The sequence below is a fragment of the Ambystoma mexicanum genome, chromosome 8 (genome assembly GCF_040938575.1).
Source record: "Ambystoma mexicanum isolate Mex_15411 chromosome 8, UKY_AmexF1_1, whole genome shotgun sequence".
In the NCBI taxonomy this organism is placed as follows: Eukaryota; Metazoa; Chordata; class Amphibia; order Caudata; family Ambystomatidae; genus Ambystoma; species Ambystoma mexicanum.
The window spans coordinates 671672173-671691334 of NC_090929.1; the positions used below are offsets into that span (position 1 = coordinate 671672173).

At 45.0% G+C, this 19162-nt stretch overlaps 1 protein-coding gene across 1 annotated transcript in view; it reads left to right on the plus strand.

Moving 5' to 3' along the window:
- LOC138473648 (claudin-16-like) overlaps nt 1–18109 on the plus strand; it is a 231249-nt gene extending 213140 nt beyond the window's left edge. Inside the window, exon 5 of the mRNA XM_069612174.1 lies at nt 17606–18109. Within this exon, the coding sequence (XP_069468275.1) occupies nt 17606–17806 (201 nt within the window). The 3' untranslated portion in view covers nt 17807–18109. The remainder of the gene's footprint in view (nt 1–17605) is intronic.
- Nucleotides 18110–19162: the final 1053 nt, after the last annotated feature.

A 19162-nucleotide genomic window follows, 5' to 3' on the forward strand; every position in this document is an offset into this window, starting at 1 on the left:
CGCAAGGTATTAATGGTTGTCTTGAAACAGCTCTTTGTCAAGTAAGTCAGTCTATGTCCTTCTCCTGAGCTCACTGTTCTCCATGCCCGTCCTGTGTCATCAGTCCTATGCAGTACTACTCTCTCATCCCTCACTATAGCCATTGCCAGTTCTAGTGGGAACACCTGCTCCTCCTTCTCATCTAAGGAGACCTCTGGTCTAAACAAAAATTCATTGGGTATACAAAGCAGTTTGCCCTGTATCCCTGGAAGCCATGCTACTAGTACTTCCATGCTATATTGGAATAAGTTGGGGTTTATTGGTACCCCTTCTGTACCATCTTCCCACAGTACGTCTGAATGAGTTCTCGCATGTTCATGTAGTGAATTTCTGGGGTTGAGCATACTATCCCCTGATTGGTGAATGAAATGGTTGTGTTAAGTTGGCTCATCATGTCCTTACCCATTACGTTGACTGTTGTGTGTCAGGAGTATAACAATGACATAGTCAGGTCATGTTCCCCTATGGAAATCGGAAAGCTTGTCAGTGAAAGGAGCAAAGTCTGTAGCCCCAGTGAATCCCTGCACATTAATGGCAATGCCTGACATCGGGTATCTCCCTTCCCTAATACAGGATCTGGTCGCCCCTGTATCTACAAGAAAAGAGAATGTCTCGTCACCTGTGGTCACACCTACACGTGGTTCCTCATTCGGGTCAGGTGTAACAGATAGAATTGAACACATCTGGTCTGTCTGTGGGCTGTCCTATTGTTGGTATAGAGTCATCCCTGTCCCTGTAAAGGGATTACCCCTCACCATGGTTGCTCTGCAGTGTAGAGTCTTTGTGTCTTGTAGCTACAAAGCTCTGCTGTGCTAGTATTTGCTGTGCTAGTTGTGGTGACTGTGTATACTCCTGTGTCTGTGGTGTGTACATCATGGGTTGTCGGGACTGTACTGGTGTACCTTGTGTTGGTGCCGGTTGCAGCTACTGTGTGTGATCTTGGGCATAATAGTCTGTTTGTTCCATCTGATATGCTGGCTGATATGTCATTCCCCCATTCTGCTGTACTCCACCCCCGCTTCTGCGATATGTGACATATTCTACCGCACGTCCAGCATTGTGGTGAACCCCCCATGGGTCTCAGTTGTCCTCCGTTTAAACCCGTCTCCACCCTGCTGTATTGGGTGCCCAAATCCTCTTCCCCAGGGCATTCCTCCCCTTCTTCGTGGCCAAAAATTGGTGTCTACTCTTCCTGCAAAACGTCCCCCTGCCACCTGTTGTCGGTTTTGTGCATTCCGAGTAACTACTCCCTCTCTAATTGTCAACATCGCTGCTTCCATTGTATACTTTGACAGTTTCTTCTGCACTAACTTTGCTTCCTCCTGCTTCCTTTCCTTATGCTTCTTTCTCGTGTTCTCCTGCATTAATCAGCAATAATGTACAATAGTTAGCTGAATTTCTGACTATGGCTTTGCTTCCATCCCCACTAATTTCTTCAGTTGCTTCTGTACCTGCTCTGTAGCCCCACTTTTTTATCCCACGGCTTTCTCGTCTCGAGACACCAACGTTCTTGTATCTCCTGAATATATTGAAGTGGGTCTTTGTCCTCACGCATTTTGCATGCCATTATTGGGCTTATGTCATATGTGTCTGTGTACTGTACCCTGAGAGCCTGCCATACGGCTCCTCTTCAATTATTAAATGGTGCACCATCGAGCTCTGTGTTCTGTACCATCACTCTGGCATACTCTTCCATTTCCAAACATTGTCCGCTACCTCCACAAGAATGGCTGAGACTAAGCTCATCCCGTTGCCCACTGCTATTTTTGTCCCTGCCTTCCACCTTTTTAACTCATATATCCTTTTCCCTGCTCCTGCGGTCAACAAGGGTAACTTGCACCTGAGATTGTTCTTGTCCATCTGCTGCCATGGTATTTACTGCGGTCATCCCCCACATTTTCTAGCAGCGGAAACTGTGTCAATTGTTCTCCCCTGTTGTGTCTGCCTGTGTCTCTGGTCATTGTAAATACTCTCATCATAATCACTCTTTTCTGTCCGGATAAGGCTCTTAGCCTCTCGACATATGGGGTGAATTTGTCTGCACTATGCAACCTATCTTTAGGACGCTCAAGGCGTCCGAGTTCTCCCTTATCTTTCTCTGTTTCCTCTCCTCCCCACATTGTCTCTTTTTCAGGGCTTATTTCCTGAAGGGGCGATAAGGCCTCATCACTTCGTCATGACTTCCACTTCCCCTAAATCCTCATCTGCCCCATAGTTATGATGGTTCCCTGTTAGCTTGTCCAGTGAATTGCTTTCCTCACTCAATGGAGACTGTGCTATACTCCTGTTTGTCTCCAGCGAAGAGGTGCTATCCCTCCTGCGCCTATAGAGTAGCCCTATTCTTCTCGTATCCCCTCTTCCTCATCGTCATTTAGACGTGTCGGTCTTGTCATGATGTCTGCTACCTCCCTGAGGCGTCTCTCTCTACTTCTGTATCTTTCCCGTTCCTGTCCCCCATCTCTCTTCACTTGCAATTGCCTGGCTTTTTCCTCCTCTGCTTTTCTCATCGTGATTTCCTCTATCTCCTTCTGTCTTTTCTTCTCTCTTTTCTCCCTTTCCTTTCTTCTGCCTTTTTAATTTTCTCTCGTTAGCCGCTCTTGTTCCTCTTTCTCTTCCCTCTCTTTACTTCCTCCATTATCTATCCTCCTCTCCTGTCCCCTTGCATTTCTGAGCTTCCTCCTCCGTACTCCTATGCTCGCCTGCAATCCTTCCATCCAATTTGACTAATATCTGTCCTCCTACCCACCCGTTTGGTGGGTCTGTCACTTAGTTGTCCACACTACGATACAATATCCCTTTGTCTTCTCCCCTCGGTTTTGCTTGCAGGTCACGGCGCTCCTTGCACTCGTCATTTATAGCCTCTATTCTCTTGTTGTTTGCCTGCTTTGCACCGCTAAGGTGTCCTTGCTGCTATACGCGGGTGGTGCATAAACTGGGTCGGTGTATCCTGCTGCTGCTTTTAATTCCTTCTAGGTGTAAAATCCCTGTCTTTCTGTTGTGGGGTTTGTGGTTTGAGGAGGGGGAGGAGGAGCCATGGGTGCTTCGACCCCCACATCACGTTGGTTTAGCATCTAGTCTTTCTTGGGTGGGTCCTATTGCCCGTCCTGAAACATTTTCCATAGCTCCTTTATAGCTAATCTATTACTCAGTTTCTTCCCTTTATAGGTGGCGTGTAAATACGTGGTTATGTGTTATAGCATATATTTGTCCAAGTCCATTCCACGCTATACTTGCATATTTTGTCTTGATAACGTGGAAGGGACTTGCACAAATGTTGAAGGGGTGTGTCCCCAAGGTGGCATGTCACTTTCATACTACTGATACTTACTTGACCTCGAATCTGGACTTTTGAACACTTTGTCAATTTGCATATTTCACAATTATCTTCAATTCTCAATTAAGTTCTGCAAAACTGTGACACTTCCTAAAACATTACACCAGCTTCGCTGGTTCACAAGCGTCAATAAGAGCGTGCTCCGCTCACCACCCACACTGTATTCTCCACCATTAACGTCCAAACCTTAATCTCTTCACATGCTCTTCGAACCCAGCCCAAATGGCATAACTCTTTTTGATAATCTAAACATCACTACAAGAAGGAAGAATACATTGTCTTCTGCTTGTCAACTCTTCCCACTTCTCTCTCATAATATTCTGCTTTCTCTTACCACCACATCTGTGCCCTACTACGGGCCTTTGTTCCCACATCAACGCACCTCAACAACTTTATGCATGATGTCACAAGCTCAAAAGGAAAATCCCAATACTTCAAATACACTTCCAATTATTATGACACCACAAGACACAACAGCACAAATGACCTAACACGCAGACGACTTCCTGCCTCTCAAATCGCAGGGAATACCAAAATCAGGTTGCTCTTCTTCTGTACTGCTGCATATATGAATACACCTCAATGAGATAAACTAAGAAACCACCTTCTGTGACCTAATCGAGCTACACTAGTGCCTAGCCATAAGAGATCCATACACATGTCATCTGTAAACCAAGCTAACTGCCCAGAGAACAGGTATACTTTTTATTGTCTTTTTTCTTTTTTCATCCTTAGCCTAGCGAACGCGCCTGGAAACAGGAATCCTTCACCAAAACACAAAAACAAACGACGAACAACACTTTCCCCTCCTCAATATTTGTGACATGGACGAGTCTATACTTACACTCCACTGATGCCCCTCAGGCACTGCCTCTCGCACAATCTGCCACTCTGCCATCTGGTCTGCTTGGCGTCGCACAGGGAGCGGGCAGGAATTTCTCCAAGGCGGCTCCTGACAACATTCTCTGTTTCCACACATGATTTTTCGATCCAGCCCTCGCTGGATCCCGACGAATCCCTTCGGGCACGCGGCAGGGAAAGGATGGCTTTAATGCCGAGAGGTCTTAGCGACTGTCCTTTGCTCTGTGTAAGAAAGGCATGGCATCAAAGTAAGACAGACACAAGTGATCACAGTTCAAGGGTGTTTATTAAACTGTAAAAATGGGTGAGATGAACGCCTAACCTAAACCTAAATCTAAGATGGGAGCAAGCTGCGACCATCAAATAATAAAAATACTTTCCAAGTGGAGTCTGGTCAAATAAAAGGGCATATACTAAGAAACCTATTGCCAATCCTTATTGCTATGTTACACAATAGTGTGGGATAGTATTCATAAGAAAAGAAAGAAGTGCTCATAAAATGATAAGTCAGGATGTTTTGCCCAGGGTCTCCCTTCCTCAAGTTTTTTTGCATGGGACAAGGCGGGACTCTAGTATACAGCACACTACGGAGCTTCTCCGGCACAAGCTTACAGTTCCTTTTCTCAGTGTTAGGGTCTTCTGTACCCAAGCCATGCAAAGTCTCTTGCTTCTGAGGGCCTGATACGCCAAAGCAACAAAATAAAAGTTCCTTCTGTTAACCTTTACATCGGGTGATTACCGTTCATTCCTGGATTCCCCTCAGCTGGCTCCGGTCCTTCTGTCGTCAGCCTCCCTCAGTCGGGCTCAGACCAACCAGACCTCTTGCCAATTAAAACAGAGACTTCCGAAGAGCAATCTCGTCTCGCTGGGACACTCTGTTAGCCTACGGCAAGCACTGGCTTTATATCATCCGAGTTCGCAGAGCGTTCCCCTCAGCCGGGCGCAAACGCCAGTTACATAATTCCCTATGTCGGGTTCACACTTTCCAGAGTTCACAATTTCAAATCTCATCAGAGAGTGGGGGTTCTCTTCCCCTAGCTTTCTCTTGGCATCCCTCTGTCAGGCTCACATTTGCCACAGTTCATATTTAAGCCAAAAAGAACCTTCTAGACCCCTTAGGTTCTTCCCTTTACCTAAGTCGGTATCCAGTTAATATGTCGAAAAAATAATTTCGAATGACAAAAATGTCGAAAACATTTTACCTAAAAAATAAATTTCAAATGTATTATTTTTTAATTTACATGTTTTCTTTTGTTTCGCGAGTAAAAAAAAAGGGTTAAAAAAAGGGGGGTTTGGGGAGAATCCCCTATTTCAAACAAAAAATAAGAAAAAAAAGACATTCACATTTTTTTTTTTTTTTAGGTAAAAGTTTTTTGACATTTTGGCATTCGAAATTATCTAATTCGAAATTGTCACTATAAACCACCTAAGTCTGGGTCTCAGCCTCCAGTCAAGCTTTCCCTAAAGCCCCCAGTCAGGCTTCACACAGTTCCATTCACGCAAGGTTCTAGGGTCTGTTAGGGTTCACCCCAATTCGCAGGTATCCCTCAGTCGGGTTCACGCTTGCCTCCACACTCGCACAGCGTTCCCCTCAGCTGGGCGTGAATGCATGTTTCACAATTGTCAAAACCTCTGCACTGTGTCAAGGACTTTTGATTGCTCAAGGGATTTGGCTTGACCCTTGTATGACCATTTTAACACCTTATGCCGGCCTTCTCTATGGTCCCTTGTTGTTTCTTTACTCACAATGTTCAACACAGTCTCTTTGTTCAGGAGAGGGGTACCAGTCAGAAACCTTTGGCTGAGCGCCCACATGGCACCGGACCACTCTATCTCTGGTACCAAGTTTGTTCACAAAAGACCTCTTGTCTATTTATCTGCTTAATGTTGCCACTGTAACCTTGACCCTAACACAGGCCGGTCGACTATTGGGTTCTTCCGACTCACCGGCTGTGCTGAACTCATTGGTGGTTCCTTTGTCGCTGGAGTCAAGGACGGTACCACAATGGCAACCACGTCTCCCTACCCTGGCTATCAGTACGGGAGGGTGCCATGTACGGCTGACATCCGTCACACCAATTGCCAGCTGTGCTTCCCGGTTTTATGTCGCTTTCATCGGAGGCTTTGCAGTTTTGGCTTGAAAAGGGCAAGGGCAAGTCCCTCCTTGATGTCCTTTCAGATCCTGCCGCCTTTCTCCTCTGTTTGAACTGCCGTCCTGGAATGGCCTTCCTCGTGCGTTCGGCCTTGCTCAGAGTGTGCTCTTGTGTTCTGCCTTTTATCCCTATGGGGAAGGGAAAGGGTAGTCAGGTGTGTGTAGTTATCTGCAATTGCCTGACTCTGCCTGACCCTTGTGTTGGGACATGTCAGGTAAATGGCTCAGGTATTAGTCAATTGTTGTTCACGCTGTGAGAAAGTGTTCGTGTTGGGAAAGGGGTGGGGGTAGAGTTTCTAGGTGTCCTACTGGGCAGGATGGAGAAAAGGTGTTATAAGGAAGGGGATACTGCATCTCACCCTTCGGTGTCCCACTTCCACTCACCGAGGACCCCTCATCCAGGTGATCCTCCCTCACTGGTCCACGCCCAGGGACTGGATCATATAGCGATGGCCATGTCCTGGCCACCTGGATGACAGATCCCCGGGGACTAGTGAGTTAGACACCTTCAAGTTCCTCACATCTGCTAACTATTGTAATAGAGTGACAAGGGGACTATTGTCAGTCTCCCCGTTTATGAGCAAGAGGAACTGGGCCCTGGAAATCCCCTGCCCCAAGAACGGAAGACCCAGCCATGGGACAAAGTTCACTGTCTTTATTAACAATTCAGATGGCAGGGATGGCAAATTGAACAACGCAAAATTTGCCAGGTGCTTTCACTCTCCAGGCGCCTGTCATCCAGTTTTGTCAACCTCTGACGTCAGAAAACAAGGTTACATCCCAAAAACCTAACCGGGAAGGGATTGGTTAGTGAGGTAAACTACATATGTTATATATGGGATTAGTATGATCTTTGGGTAAACTACATATGTTTTATATGGGATTAGTATGATCTTTGGGTAAGCCACATCTGGTGGCTCCTCCTGAGACCACCTCTATGTGCTATGAATACAAAGTTACAGGTTAGTGTGGAAGGTGGTTGGGAATTGGACAGAAATGGTCTTCTCAGCTTTGGAGATTTGGGCAGTTACCAGGCCAAGTGCAACTTTTCAAGGTAGTGGGAATGACCCCGAAGGTGCTGCATGTTCCTAATAAGTTACCATCTCCTATTTCCTAGGCCTTGTAACAGAAAATTCTGCTTTGTACCTATATAATCTTTAGTATCCTTCTACCTTTGGTTCGATGTGAACAGCCATCTCAGTCTGGTTGGAATTAATAGGCTTTGTCTTGTGAGTTCACATTACGTATGTAGGGACCACGACATGGATTTCTCTTGCTTGCAGTTATGAGGATTTTCAGCTTGTGTTCCCGTAAAGTGCCCTATCTCGTCTGTTAACTTGAAACGTTCCTTCCTTAGGTGTCCTTGGCGAGGCTGTGCACAGTGTTCACACTGGAAGCCTGGTCTGCATGCTTCAGCAGGATCAGCCCCTCAGCTTTTTCTGTGTTCTTAGTTCATCCTGCTTTTTCCATTCACTTCCAATATACCTATAACTTCCATCTTTATTCGCATGGCTGTCCATGTTAGTTGCGATTAAGCATCAGCAAGCAGTTCATATGTACGCTTATGCATCTTGCGGTTTCCGCATAGCAAGAGGTTTACGTGTGTCAGTCCTCTAACTATAAGAGTTATAAGCATTTGCTTTGTGCCCATCAACAATTAAACTAAATGTCTGCGTAACTTTGTGCAGGGATGTCTATGTGCTTCATGTCTAAAGTATCTATGTCATGATGTTAGTCGTGACATCATCAGCGTTCTTCGAGGATGCAGTTAGTCGAATTGTTCAATCGTTGACAGCTGCATCTCTTCAATACTGTCATACAGGTATGGTCTGAATGGTTGTCTGAGCGAGTAGCACTTCTCACACCTGCGATATATCATGATGGGTGAAGGGCCCAGATACAATGTACATCTCTCGTTTCTCTGTCGCCGGGCTGAGAGTGGGATGGGTGTGACGAGAGTCACGTTTGGGTCTTCCTCTTCAATATCAAGAGTAGACCTGCTAAAATCTCGAATCACACAAATTTCAATTGGTTCGACCACATACCTTAGGGGGGGAGGCACATGACTGGAGCTCCTTTTCAGTCTCAGACAGTTTTCATAAAGGCACTACGTAATTTCTAGAAGCAGGATTAGGAAATTAAGAAAGGGTTAATAAACTGGAGGGCAGGAGAGGTAGTTAGTATCTGAAACCCAGTCAGAATTAGATTTGGTTTTGCTTGCACAGCATGATGCATTCTGTGATTTAAAGTGGGCGAACAACACAAGTACCAACTGGGAGAGTTTAGGGAGAGGGAATTCCTGCGAGAGGGAGAACAGCTTAGGTCACTGAGACACATAGTAACATGATTCTTAATTTTCCTGAGGTGCAGCTAATGGGAGCATCACTATCACCTGATTTCTGTAGAAAGGAGCACCAAAGATTGGGGTGAAATAACAGGCAGTGTCTGCCTCTTAAAATGAATGGGGAAGACATGTGGCATCAGATGACAGGTGTGAAAAGGAGCTAGAGGGGTAGGTTATCTCTGTGGGCATCTTGCGTCACGCTTAACTGAGTACCTGATTTTGGTATGTGGGAGCACCAGAGATTTAGGGAGGTGGATGACAAACCAATCAATGTACGTTTCTTGAAGTGAGTGGACGAGACCCGCATGTGCAATCAGGTGACACCAGGGAGGAGGAACGCTTGAGCCAGGAATCCCTTAGGGCAGCTTGTGGAAGAGTCACACATGTTCTGTCGCAGGTGGCTGCTCTAGCAGTGCGGCCTGGCGGCATAAACATGGTTATGGTGTGAGGTTCTTTCCTCTAATCTGGAAGAGGGTGGTTTGTGCTGAAGCTCGGGTGAGTTCCAGCGTTTGCCATGCTCTTTGACCCATATTTCCCAGTTTGTTGCTGTAGCAGCCTCCCGTGTATTTGCTGCCTCTGTGCCTGTCTGTGATCGTGGCATCCTGCCTCGCACCTGTTAGCAGCGCCATGGATGAGGGGAATCACTGCGAGTGCATATCAGGCTCAGCTTGGTGCAGCAAAACAATGCAGTAATGTGTACGTTTATCACGCTATTTGTTTGTAATATGTTTCTGGTTTAGCCTTTTTCATTTTATTTGGAAGCATTTTGTGCTTTGTCTGGCTCTGATAATGCCAAGTACCAGAGCACTAGCTTTTAAAACTGCCAAAATTGCCACCTTCTTTAACAGTGTCTCTCTTCAAATTATGGCTGTAGAGACCGAAACCTCTGTCAGAGCCCATGTTTCTAATTTGATTCCGTCACTAGTGACTGAGCCATCCCCCTTCTCTAAAGCTGTTGTCTATGTGCTCGCTCCGACACACACACAGCTTCTGGTAGTAGTCGAATATCAGAGGCATTAGCGAGAAGTGCTTGTAGAAGACAACGCCTTCGCAATGACAGTTTGCATTTAAGGGATAAAGTCAATAAGGACATACGGGACACTTGGGTTATTACAATGATACATCTTGGTTTGGAGAAGGAGAAAGCTGCTGATCAGAAGGACCTGGGTGGTTTACCAGCTGATAGTCAAGTGGGAGCATGGTACTGCAGCTCCCGTTGTTGAGTATGGAAAGTGTTATTTCAGATGATGTTTCTTTCTCCAGCAGTGAAAATAAGGGCTCGAATAAGGGTATGGACGAGGCCCATACTGGACCTCTAAGTGACAATTTATTAAAGAAAAGATTATATAGGATCTTAATCAATGTAAAACAAGTTCTGACTTTATTGCTTGGGTTCATTCCTTTGATGAGACTATTTCACAACTGCCCTCTGACACAGCTGTTGAAGCATCTCAAACTGACCCAGTGGACCTTCAGGAGCTTAGCACTATGACAGACGTATTTTGTCAAACCAGTTTGCCCGAAATCATCCTAAATCGATTGTTCCCCAGGAAACCAGTGTATATCAGCCTGTGTCCATCTGCTCACCCTCTCGTTCCAATCTGGGATTGGTATCTGTTGCCCATTCAGGAAGTACTTTGTTATCCTCCCAAAAACTGACCCTACTTTAAGAGGTTTTGTGATGGATCGAAGAAACATTATCATCAATGTAAATAAACCAGAACGGACGGAATCAGAGAGGCGCTGAGAAACAAGGCCCTCCCTTGGTTACTCTCTAAAGCTGGCCATGGCTGTGTTAGAGCCCGAGATCTTCGACTCCTGCGGAGTGTGCAAGGTAAAGGCGGATGCTCTCAGAATGACAGATTGTATCATTATAGGTTGCGGCCAGACTAATTTGCCTGTGTTTCTGAGTCTGTATAACAATGTGAATGAATCTTCTCCGGCCGCCAAGAGAAGGCTCATACTGAATTGATGTTCTACTTTTTCCTTTTTTGCCCTGATTTATTAGTGTTTTTGTTATAAATTTGGGTATTATTGTGTTGTGTGGTATGGTGTATAGGTTGTTGTTAGTGCCATTATGCCTATGGGCTTGTGTGTTAGTGCTTTACAAATAAAATAAATGTGATTTTTGTGGGGGGAAGCAGCCACAATTTGGGAACTGGGGTGGTACAACCTTGAGTGTCTGTCTCCGGAAGGGAGTAGATGAGAGAGGCAATTGCCATTGGCTGAAACTTGGGAGGAGGACTGGGGGAATTTCTGAGGGCACCTTGTGGGAGACTTTCACTTATTTCATGTTGGTGGGATGGAACACCAGCGATTCAATGAGGTCAGTGCCACACCAGTCAGTGTTCATCTCTTCAAGTGAGTGGACGAGACATGTCACTGGGTGACATCTGGGAGGAGGAGCTGGAGGAGTCAGAAATCCATGAGGGCAGCTGGTGAGAGAGTCACACTCACCTGAATTTGGTAATAGGAGAACCAAAGATTGGTAAAGGGGAGTGAGATACCAGTCGGCATCTGTCCCTTGTAGTGAGTGGATGAGAGGGACACATGCCATCATATGACACCTGTGTGGAGGAGCTGGATTTACTGTAAGAAATTATGACGACAGCTTGTGGGCGAGTCATGCTTGCCTGATTTTGGTTGGTGGGAGCAGCAGAGATTCAGGGAGGTGGGTGACACACAAGTCAGTTTCCGTCTCTTGAAGCAAGTGGATGAGCGAGACACATGAGCAACCAGGTGACAGTTGGGGGAGAGGCTGAGAATCCATTAGTTAATTTGAACTTCAGAGAAGTCTCTAATCCAGGTCTAACTGCTGCCGAATTACCGTCCATCAAACTCCCACTATCTAACACCAGGACTATGTTATTTCACCTTATTTACAGACCTCCAGGTACCATTACTTCATTTGAGGAGGACATTTCTCACCTACTGACATCTAACACTAAACCAGGCTCACAAATTATTCTAATGGGCGACCTCAACTTAGGTCTTGTTGACCCCAATGATGTGAACGCCTCTCTGCTCAATGACACTATCACCTAACTAGGTCTTACACAATGTATCAATAAGTCTACACACTCCAAAGGTAGAAACTTAGGCTGGTTGGCCGAGACCAACTGAGACATCTCCCTGACCGACATTCTACCATGCGCCTGGACAGACCACCATCTCATCACATTCACCATACCCAAAGATATTGTCAAAAGCACCCCTGCAACCATTGCACCACAAATTATGTCTAGGAACAAGCGCAAGATCACCATAGAGAATCTAAGACCCCTACTACATCCGATCACCAACACTCATACTATCACTAATTTAAACCCAACCTCCCAAGTCAAACTTTACAATAACACATTAGAAAAAACTCTAAACCAGATCGCACCACTAAAATTAAGAAAAGCCAAACCAACTGCTCATTTGAACAAATGGTTCACAGCAGAACTAAAAGCGCTCCGGACTATCAAAAGAAAAGTTGAAGCCAGCTGGAGAAAAGCCCCTTCTCTCTCTACTAAAGAATGGTTCTCCACTACAGAAGCCACCTACAAAACTGCCATTATGAATGTTAAAAACGAGACTTTAAACTCTAGAATCCACAACGCCAAATCTGGCACTAAAGAATTATTCTCTATCCTAAGAGAATTGGAATCGGCAGTGCCCCCCTCTGATGACTACCTCAAGGACAAAGCCTGGTGTGACAACATCCAACATGCTCTTTCAAAGAAAATGGCTCTCCTACAAGCCAAGATAGAATCTAAAAAAGCTAACCTCTCCCCCAAATGACAATTTTTGCTCTGAATCTAGCTCCATCCATCCATCCAGACTGTCCCCCCCCTTCCACTTCTCCTTAGTCACAGAGGACGAAGTTGTTAACATAATCGCCAGCCTAAAACCCTCTGTGAAGGTGACTTATGCCTTGCCTCAGTTATTAAGGATGGGGCCTTAGATCTAGCTCCATTCATCACCACCCTGATCAACTCATCATTTAAGAACTCGTCGGTCCCGAACAACCTCAAAGAAGCGTGGGTCCTACGACTACTCAAAAGACCCAATCTGGACCCTAATATACCGACCAACTACAGACCCATCACAACCGTCCCCTTTCTCCTGAAAATACTAGACAGAGTGACATACCTCCAAATACAACAACATTTGGTAGATAACAGCCTCCTAGGTCTGCGACAGTCTGGCTTTAGACCCAGGCATGGGTCCAAAACAGCCCTGCTGGACCTAAAAATCCAAATGGATGAAGCTAAAGACAAGGGCAAAATGGCCATCCTGCTCTTGTTGGATCTGTCTGCAGCCTTTGACCTGGTCGACCATCAAATTCTGACCAAACACCTCTCCTCGGCTGCCGAATTCTCCCAGAATGCCACCAACTGGATCTGGTCCTTCCTCTCTGACAGAACGACCAGGGTCTTCGCCCCGTCAGCCGTGGCTGATCCCGTCCAAATCCAATGTGGAGTCCCCCAAGGGTCTTGTATTCCCCCCACCCTTTACAACATCTTTACTAAGCTCCTCTCGACCACCTTGACGAGCTGGGTGTCACATATACAAACTATGCCAACGACACGCAGGACCTCATCACACTCTCCGGATGCTATGAGAAAGATGTTGCAAAACTAAATTTAATCTACCTCGAAATCCAAGCATGGATGGCTACCCACAGACTTTGCTTAAACAACGACAAGACGGAACTGCTGATCGTAGGATCCCAGGCCCGTCTTAACAAACTTAACCCCCAGTACCAGTCGTTCACCATCAATGAAAATATTATAAAAGTCTCAAAAGAAGTCAAAACATTGGGTGTGTATCTTGACTCCACACTCTCGCTCAAAAAACAAATCAACGCCACTATCTCATCTACTGCCTACACTAACAAGCTTTTCAATGCCTGTAAACCATGTTTATCCACCAACAGCTGCCTTACACTGGTGAGAGCCCCGATTCTGTCCAGATTGGATTATTGCAACACACTCTTTCTTGGTTCCACTATTAACAATCTGAATAGATTACAGGTTCTCCAGAACAACGCCCTCAGATGTGCCCTCAATCTTCCCCGCAAAGCCCACATCTCCACCTTCAGAAAGGAAGCCCACTGGATACCTATTCGCAACAGAATCAAATTACGATCACTTGTCATCACACACAAATGCAAATGCCTCTCCTTGACAGCCCCACGTTAATTATCAGACAAATTCACCAGACAAAGCACCTCCAGACTGAGCAGAACCCCATACCTGCACCAACTAAACATTCCTAAATTCAACCTGACAACAGTAGGGGGGAGCAAGTTTCCCAGTGCTAGCAGCGAAATGCTGGAATGCACTTCCTATGGAAATTAGAGTTGCCCCTTCATTTTGGTTGTTAAGTGCCAAGGTGAAGGCACTACTCACGATTCAGCAGCAAGAGTTGGCTATTAGCCCTCAGCAAACTACCTTTGTGCCTGCCATAGACTCGGACCATTCTGTAACTCAGTCTATCACATGCCTCTGACGCTATCCTTCGATTCTACGAGTTCTGCTTGCGGGTTTCTGTTCGCCCACCAGGTCTGACCTGGCCCTGTGGGGCTCAAATGGGAATGGGGAGTAATTATCACCAGCACCCGGCAATAGGAATCTACCGGGTCCGCCGGGGCTGGAATGCCCCGGTACATGCCCATTTCCGGGTGCTGGTAAACAATGACTCCGGCGGCAGCCGCGCCGGTAATTACCGGCACAGCTACCGCCGTAGTTGTAATGAGGCCCATTGTTTTGAAAAACTCCCCCTTGGGTATTATTCAGTATGTCCCAAAAGGAATGACCATTTGGAAAAGTGGGCCACTTCTTCCATTGGTGCCAGAAACAATGTTATGCCCCAGTCCGACCCTGGGTACCAGCCTTTGTTGGTCTCTACATGGAGACAGAAAAATACAGGAAGAGTACAAGTGAGTTTTCATACTCCCCTTATGGAGTATTAAAAGATTCCATACATTTTAGGAAACCTGCATGGTTTCTGTCTTAGAAGTCAAAGTAAGCAGTATGACAAGGGCGGACTGAAGGTAACGGGCTTCCCCAAAAAACTGATACATGGGCGAGTAGAGGAGAAACTCAAGATGCTAATCTGTCTTTATTTAATTTCATTTTCCAGTTTATTATACACATACAAATCAAAGAGATGTTTGGAAGTAAAATCTAAAGGAGTTTTAAAAAGACAGATTATAAGCATTCTACAGTACCGGAACAAACAGAATTTTAACTCTGAGTTAAGCCGTACAGCTCAATAGAAGAACAGCACATTTGTAGTCATTTAAGACTTCGGGAAGCAAGCTGTAGTTATGTATATATTTCTAGGCATGGCTGTCCTATCGAGGTGTAAGTATCTCCTGGGTCCTAGTGGGTGAAAGGGAATTCAAGAAAAACTGCCCACAGCAACAGAAGGACATGATATTCCTCAACTTCGAAACTGTTATCCGAATAAGCACCAGAAACCCTGGCTCCAGAATGGCCAAACAGTGGCGAAACCAATAACGCCAAGACGTGGGAAATTCTTAGCGGCCATTTTATATGACGTGCAAATTGCATGGAGGGCACTGCAAGCATTAGCAAGTACATTGGTCCAGCCCCTCCATGCAGTGCTCTTCATTTGTAAAACAAAGTGCAAATCCAAGAAGTACAAACAGCCAAATTCGCCTCAACACCTCGTGTTTGTATTCCGCTTTGCAAAACGCATAAACGCTGCCTGCCATTTGTACATAGTAAGTAGAATTTACAATGGATTCCTGTTGAATCCACCTGCTTTTAAGTATGTCATAAAAATGGACGGATTCAACAAGAATCCATTGGTAGTATGCCAGCGTGAAACTGGCATGCTGGTGTACAACCAAGAGGCATTTGAAGGTGGATAAGGCAGGCATGGCAGAAGTGTTTACGCCGTTCCTTCCACCTTCTCACCCTCCAAAAGCCATTAAAATCCTGTGCAGTGTAAAACTAAGACATAAACAGTTTATACCTTGCTTTTAGGCTTCACCTATGCACTCCGGGGCTTAGAAAATAACCCGGATAGCCCTAACTTTGAAAACCCATCATATGGCAGCCTTTATTTTGATGATGTTGGCCCTTTATCCCCCCAGAGTGTGGTGAAATGTCCGCCGGAGAAGTAGTGTTTCTCTGCGAGGTAGCTGAGTGACTTGAAGACGACTGCCTTATAGATGATGCAACAAGACTTGAAGATGATTTGTGCATGCAGTGGGAGCCAGTGAATGTCGAGGAGGGCCGGGGTGATGTGGTTGTATCTGCGTAGACCTTTAATGAGGCGTAAGGCTGCCTGCCTGACACTGCTCTTTACGCACTCTGACAGCCTTGGCTGCTTAAACACGGGTGGCTATCCAGTTGATCATTACGCTGTAGGCTTGATTCATTTGAAGCATAAATGTCACCTTTTAGTGTAACGAAACAAGGGAATACTGCCGGCCTAATATAAAAAGCGACTTGAAACAGTAGATGGCATTAGACACAAAAAAAACAATTCCAAAGTGCAAGTTAAACATAGTAATTATAAAAAGCCTCTCTTCTTGTCTGTTAGCAGCCAGTGGTGGATAAGCCAAATAGCAAGAATTTGTGGCCACGAGAAGCTGATTTTAGTAAGATTTTAGTTTTTAGAAAACCCCACATTTCTAAGTTGGCATTGTCAGTGTGTCCCAAACTCATTTCACCGCCTGCCAATGTCCTACAAGCTCATCATTCTGGCTCTACATGTGACCCATGACCCTTTTGCAGTCTGTCCATTTCCCCAAAGCTCTTGTTACTTTGCATGTGACACCTCACATTAATACTTCCCTATCCACATGGCATTACAGGTGCCCACACCCTGCTCAGGTGCGTAAAATGGAGCCCTGGCTAGGACACTACTGGGACACAGTGAGAAGTTGAAAGCAATTTTCTCTTTCTGGTTTTCAATATATCTTCATATTAAACGCCCACCTGAATTTGCTATTCGTGTTCAATCTAGAAATTACTTAATCCCTGTTGTAACTTTTCAAATTCCTCCTTTGATCAAACGCACAGTTCAACATGACCCATTATCCCTATGTAAGACCACCCCTCTTTAAACTTTGAAGGCCCCAATCATTGCATTTGCAGGAGGTCGTGAAGGTTGCATACTTGATTATATTTACCAGTTGTACATGCGCACACTTTGCTCACGTATGGTCGGTGCATGCACTTTAAAGTAGATTGTGCCTTAAGAGTCTCTTAGGGTAGGTCAGAGAAGGGGCTTAAATCTTACATTGACTACAACAATGTGGCCGAAATAGTAACCACTGATTGAACTAGGCAATATTTCCAGTAAACCAAAGGATAGAGATGTCCACCCATGTCTAAGGCTCCAATGCCATAACGACTGCCCTTCCATCCAGAAGAAATCCCATCCTCTCTCAAGATCAAGGTGACCTTTTGCAATGCATCAGAGAGCACAGGTTGTGTGTGTGTTCGCTTCTGCAGTTATCATGTAAAACATGTTAGGCCCTCGGTCAAATGGCTGGACCTTCTCACTCCTAGTCCACAGGAGGTTCCTGGTGAGCAATGGCATTAGGTTCATCCTGGAGTGACTATAAAGGCTCTGATTGGTGTCAACCCATGGTAGGGATATCGGTTTGAGTCCTACCTCGCAAGACTATCATTTCTGTAAGTGTAGCTTCTCTAGGAGCCCAGTGGTTTTCAGAGTATCCGCCCCTAATCGGTATATGGTGCACCGAGCAATTAGCATTTCTACTGTATCCCTTCTCTAGGGAACCCTTTCAAAGAGCCTTTGTTTTCACATTTGCTAAGCAATGCACTGTATATTTCCCTGGCTGCCCATGGCAAACTAATATGACTGAAATGTTTTATTTCAGGTTAGCTTGGGCGTTCCTGGTGTAACCTATGAGTTGGGCTACTCATACTGGATGACTGCGGCAGGGACTGTCTGCGCGTCGACATCAGGGATGCTGCTGATTGGAATGAAGTGTTCCCAAACCCAAATGGAAAAGAAGAGAAAATATCTGACGTGTAAGCAGGCGGCAGCTCAGCGAAGCGTAGGTATAATATACCTCTAAACAAAGCTGCTGAAGACTCATTGGAACTGAAAATAGGAGTGACTTCAGACAACCCAATCATTCTTGCCTATGTTGGATGTAGACCAATCGGTTACTAGTCACTGAAAAACAAGGGAAGCAGCCAATTCCTGTTCTGGAGATCAAGGCGTCCTTTGTTAAGCGTTGCTGAGGAATAGGAAGATTGACTTGGTTTGCTGGGCCACATCTACTGGCACATTATTCCCCCATGTGTTTAAAAGATATTTTAATAATGTATTTTATTTTTTTCTAATTCAATAAATGCTTCATAAAAATTGATACATAGTACATTGCTTGTCTTTTTAAACTAAATGGTGGGTTGTTAGTGATTGGTATCACAGAGAAAAGTGCCTTAGAAACAAACAAAAAGTTATATTCAGTTGTAATTGCATCAAAATGATTAACCAAGAACATCAGGCAACAGAAACACGTTCCAACCACAATGTAGTTTTCTCGTACTAGGCAGATTTTTCTATACGTTTACTTGAAAAAATGCGTTATCTAATGATTGTTGGGCATATCCATATTTTCTGTATACAGTGCTCACTGATTTCCTCGATTGTACTGTGTGTTAGTTTGTAAAAAATAATTGTGTGCACATGCAGGCTGCTAATAATTACATGCACATTTAAAGTGTTGTTACATGTTTCAGGGTTTTGTATTGAGGCTCAAGCCCACCATGTTAGGTAACTGGGGACTATTACAGCATTTCCATTGGACCAAAACTTTGGATTACATTTTTGCCTACTTTCTATAGACTTTGCACAATAGCATCTCATTGTCTCACAGGTAAATCCAGGATTGCCGCTCTGCTGTAAGGGAGGGCATTCTGTTTTTTTGTTTCCTGTGATTCAATCTCACAAATCCCAAATACATACTTGGCTTCATACAATTCTGTAGTGAATCGCACGCTCCACTCCTTCCACTACAGCCTCAGGCCCTGGTGAAGGCTGTGTCGCTTGCTAACTCACCTGGGGCTTTCTGGCGAAACTTGTAGGCCCTCTTATTAATCATTATTTCAAAACATTACCATTAGAACACCCTTAAATAATTATGGACCTTTTTAGAAATTCTGACTATAGTGATATTTAACATCAAAGTCTGCATTATTGCAAATTAACTCTACAGTGCATCACTATTTTATGCCCACTTGAGAACCGTATAAAGGTTTGATGAATGTGATATGCATGAGGCAAATTAGTGGCTCTGCATGAGATTTTGCCCCTTTTGTAGGAAAGGAGTATTAGTTGCAGCATGGGTATCTTTCATAGATTCACATGATTGAATTATTCAGACTGGTAATCCTGTGGTAAATAAATATCCATATTTAAAGCAATG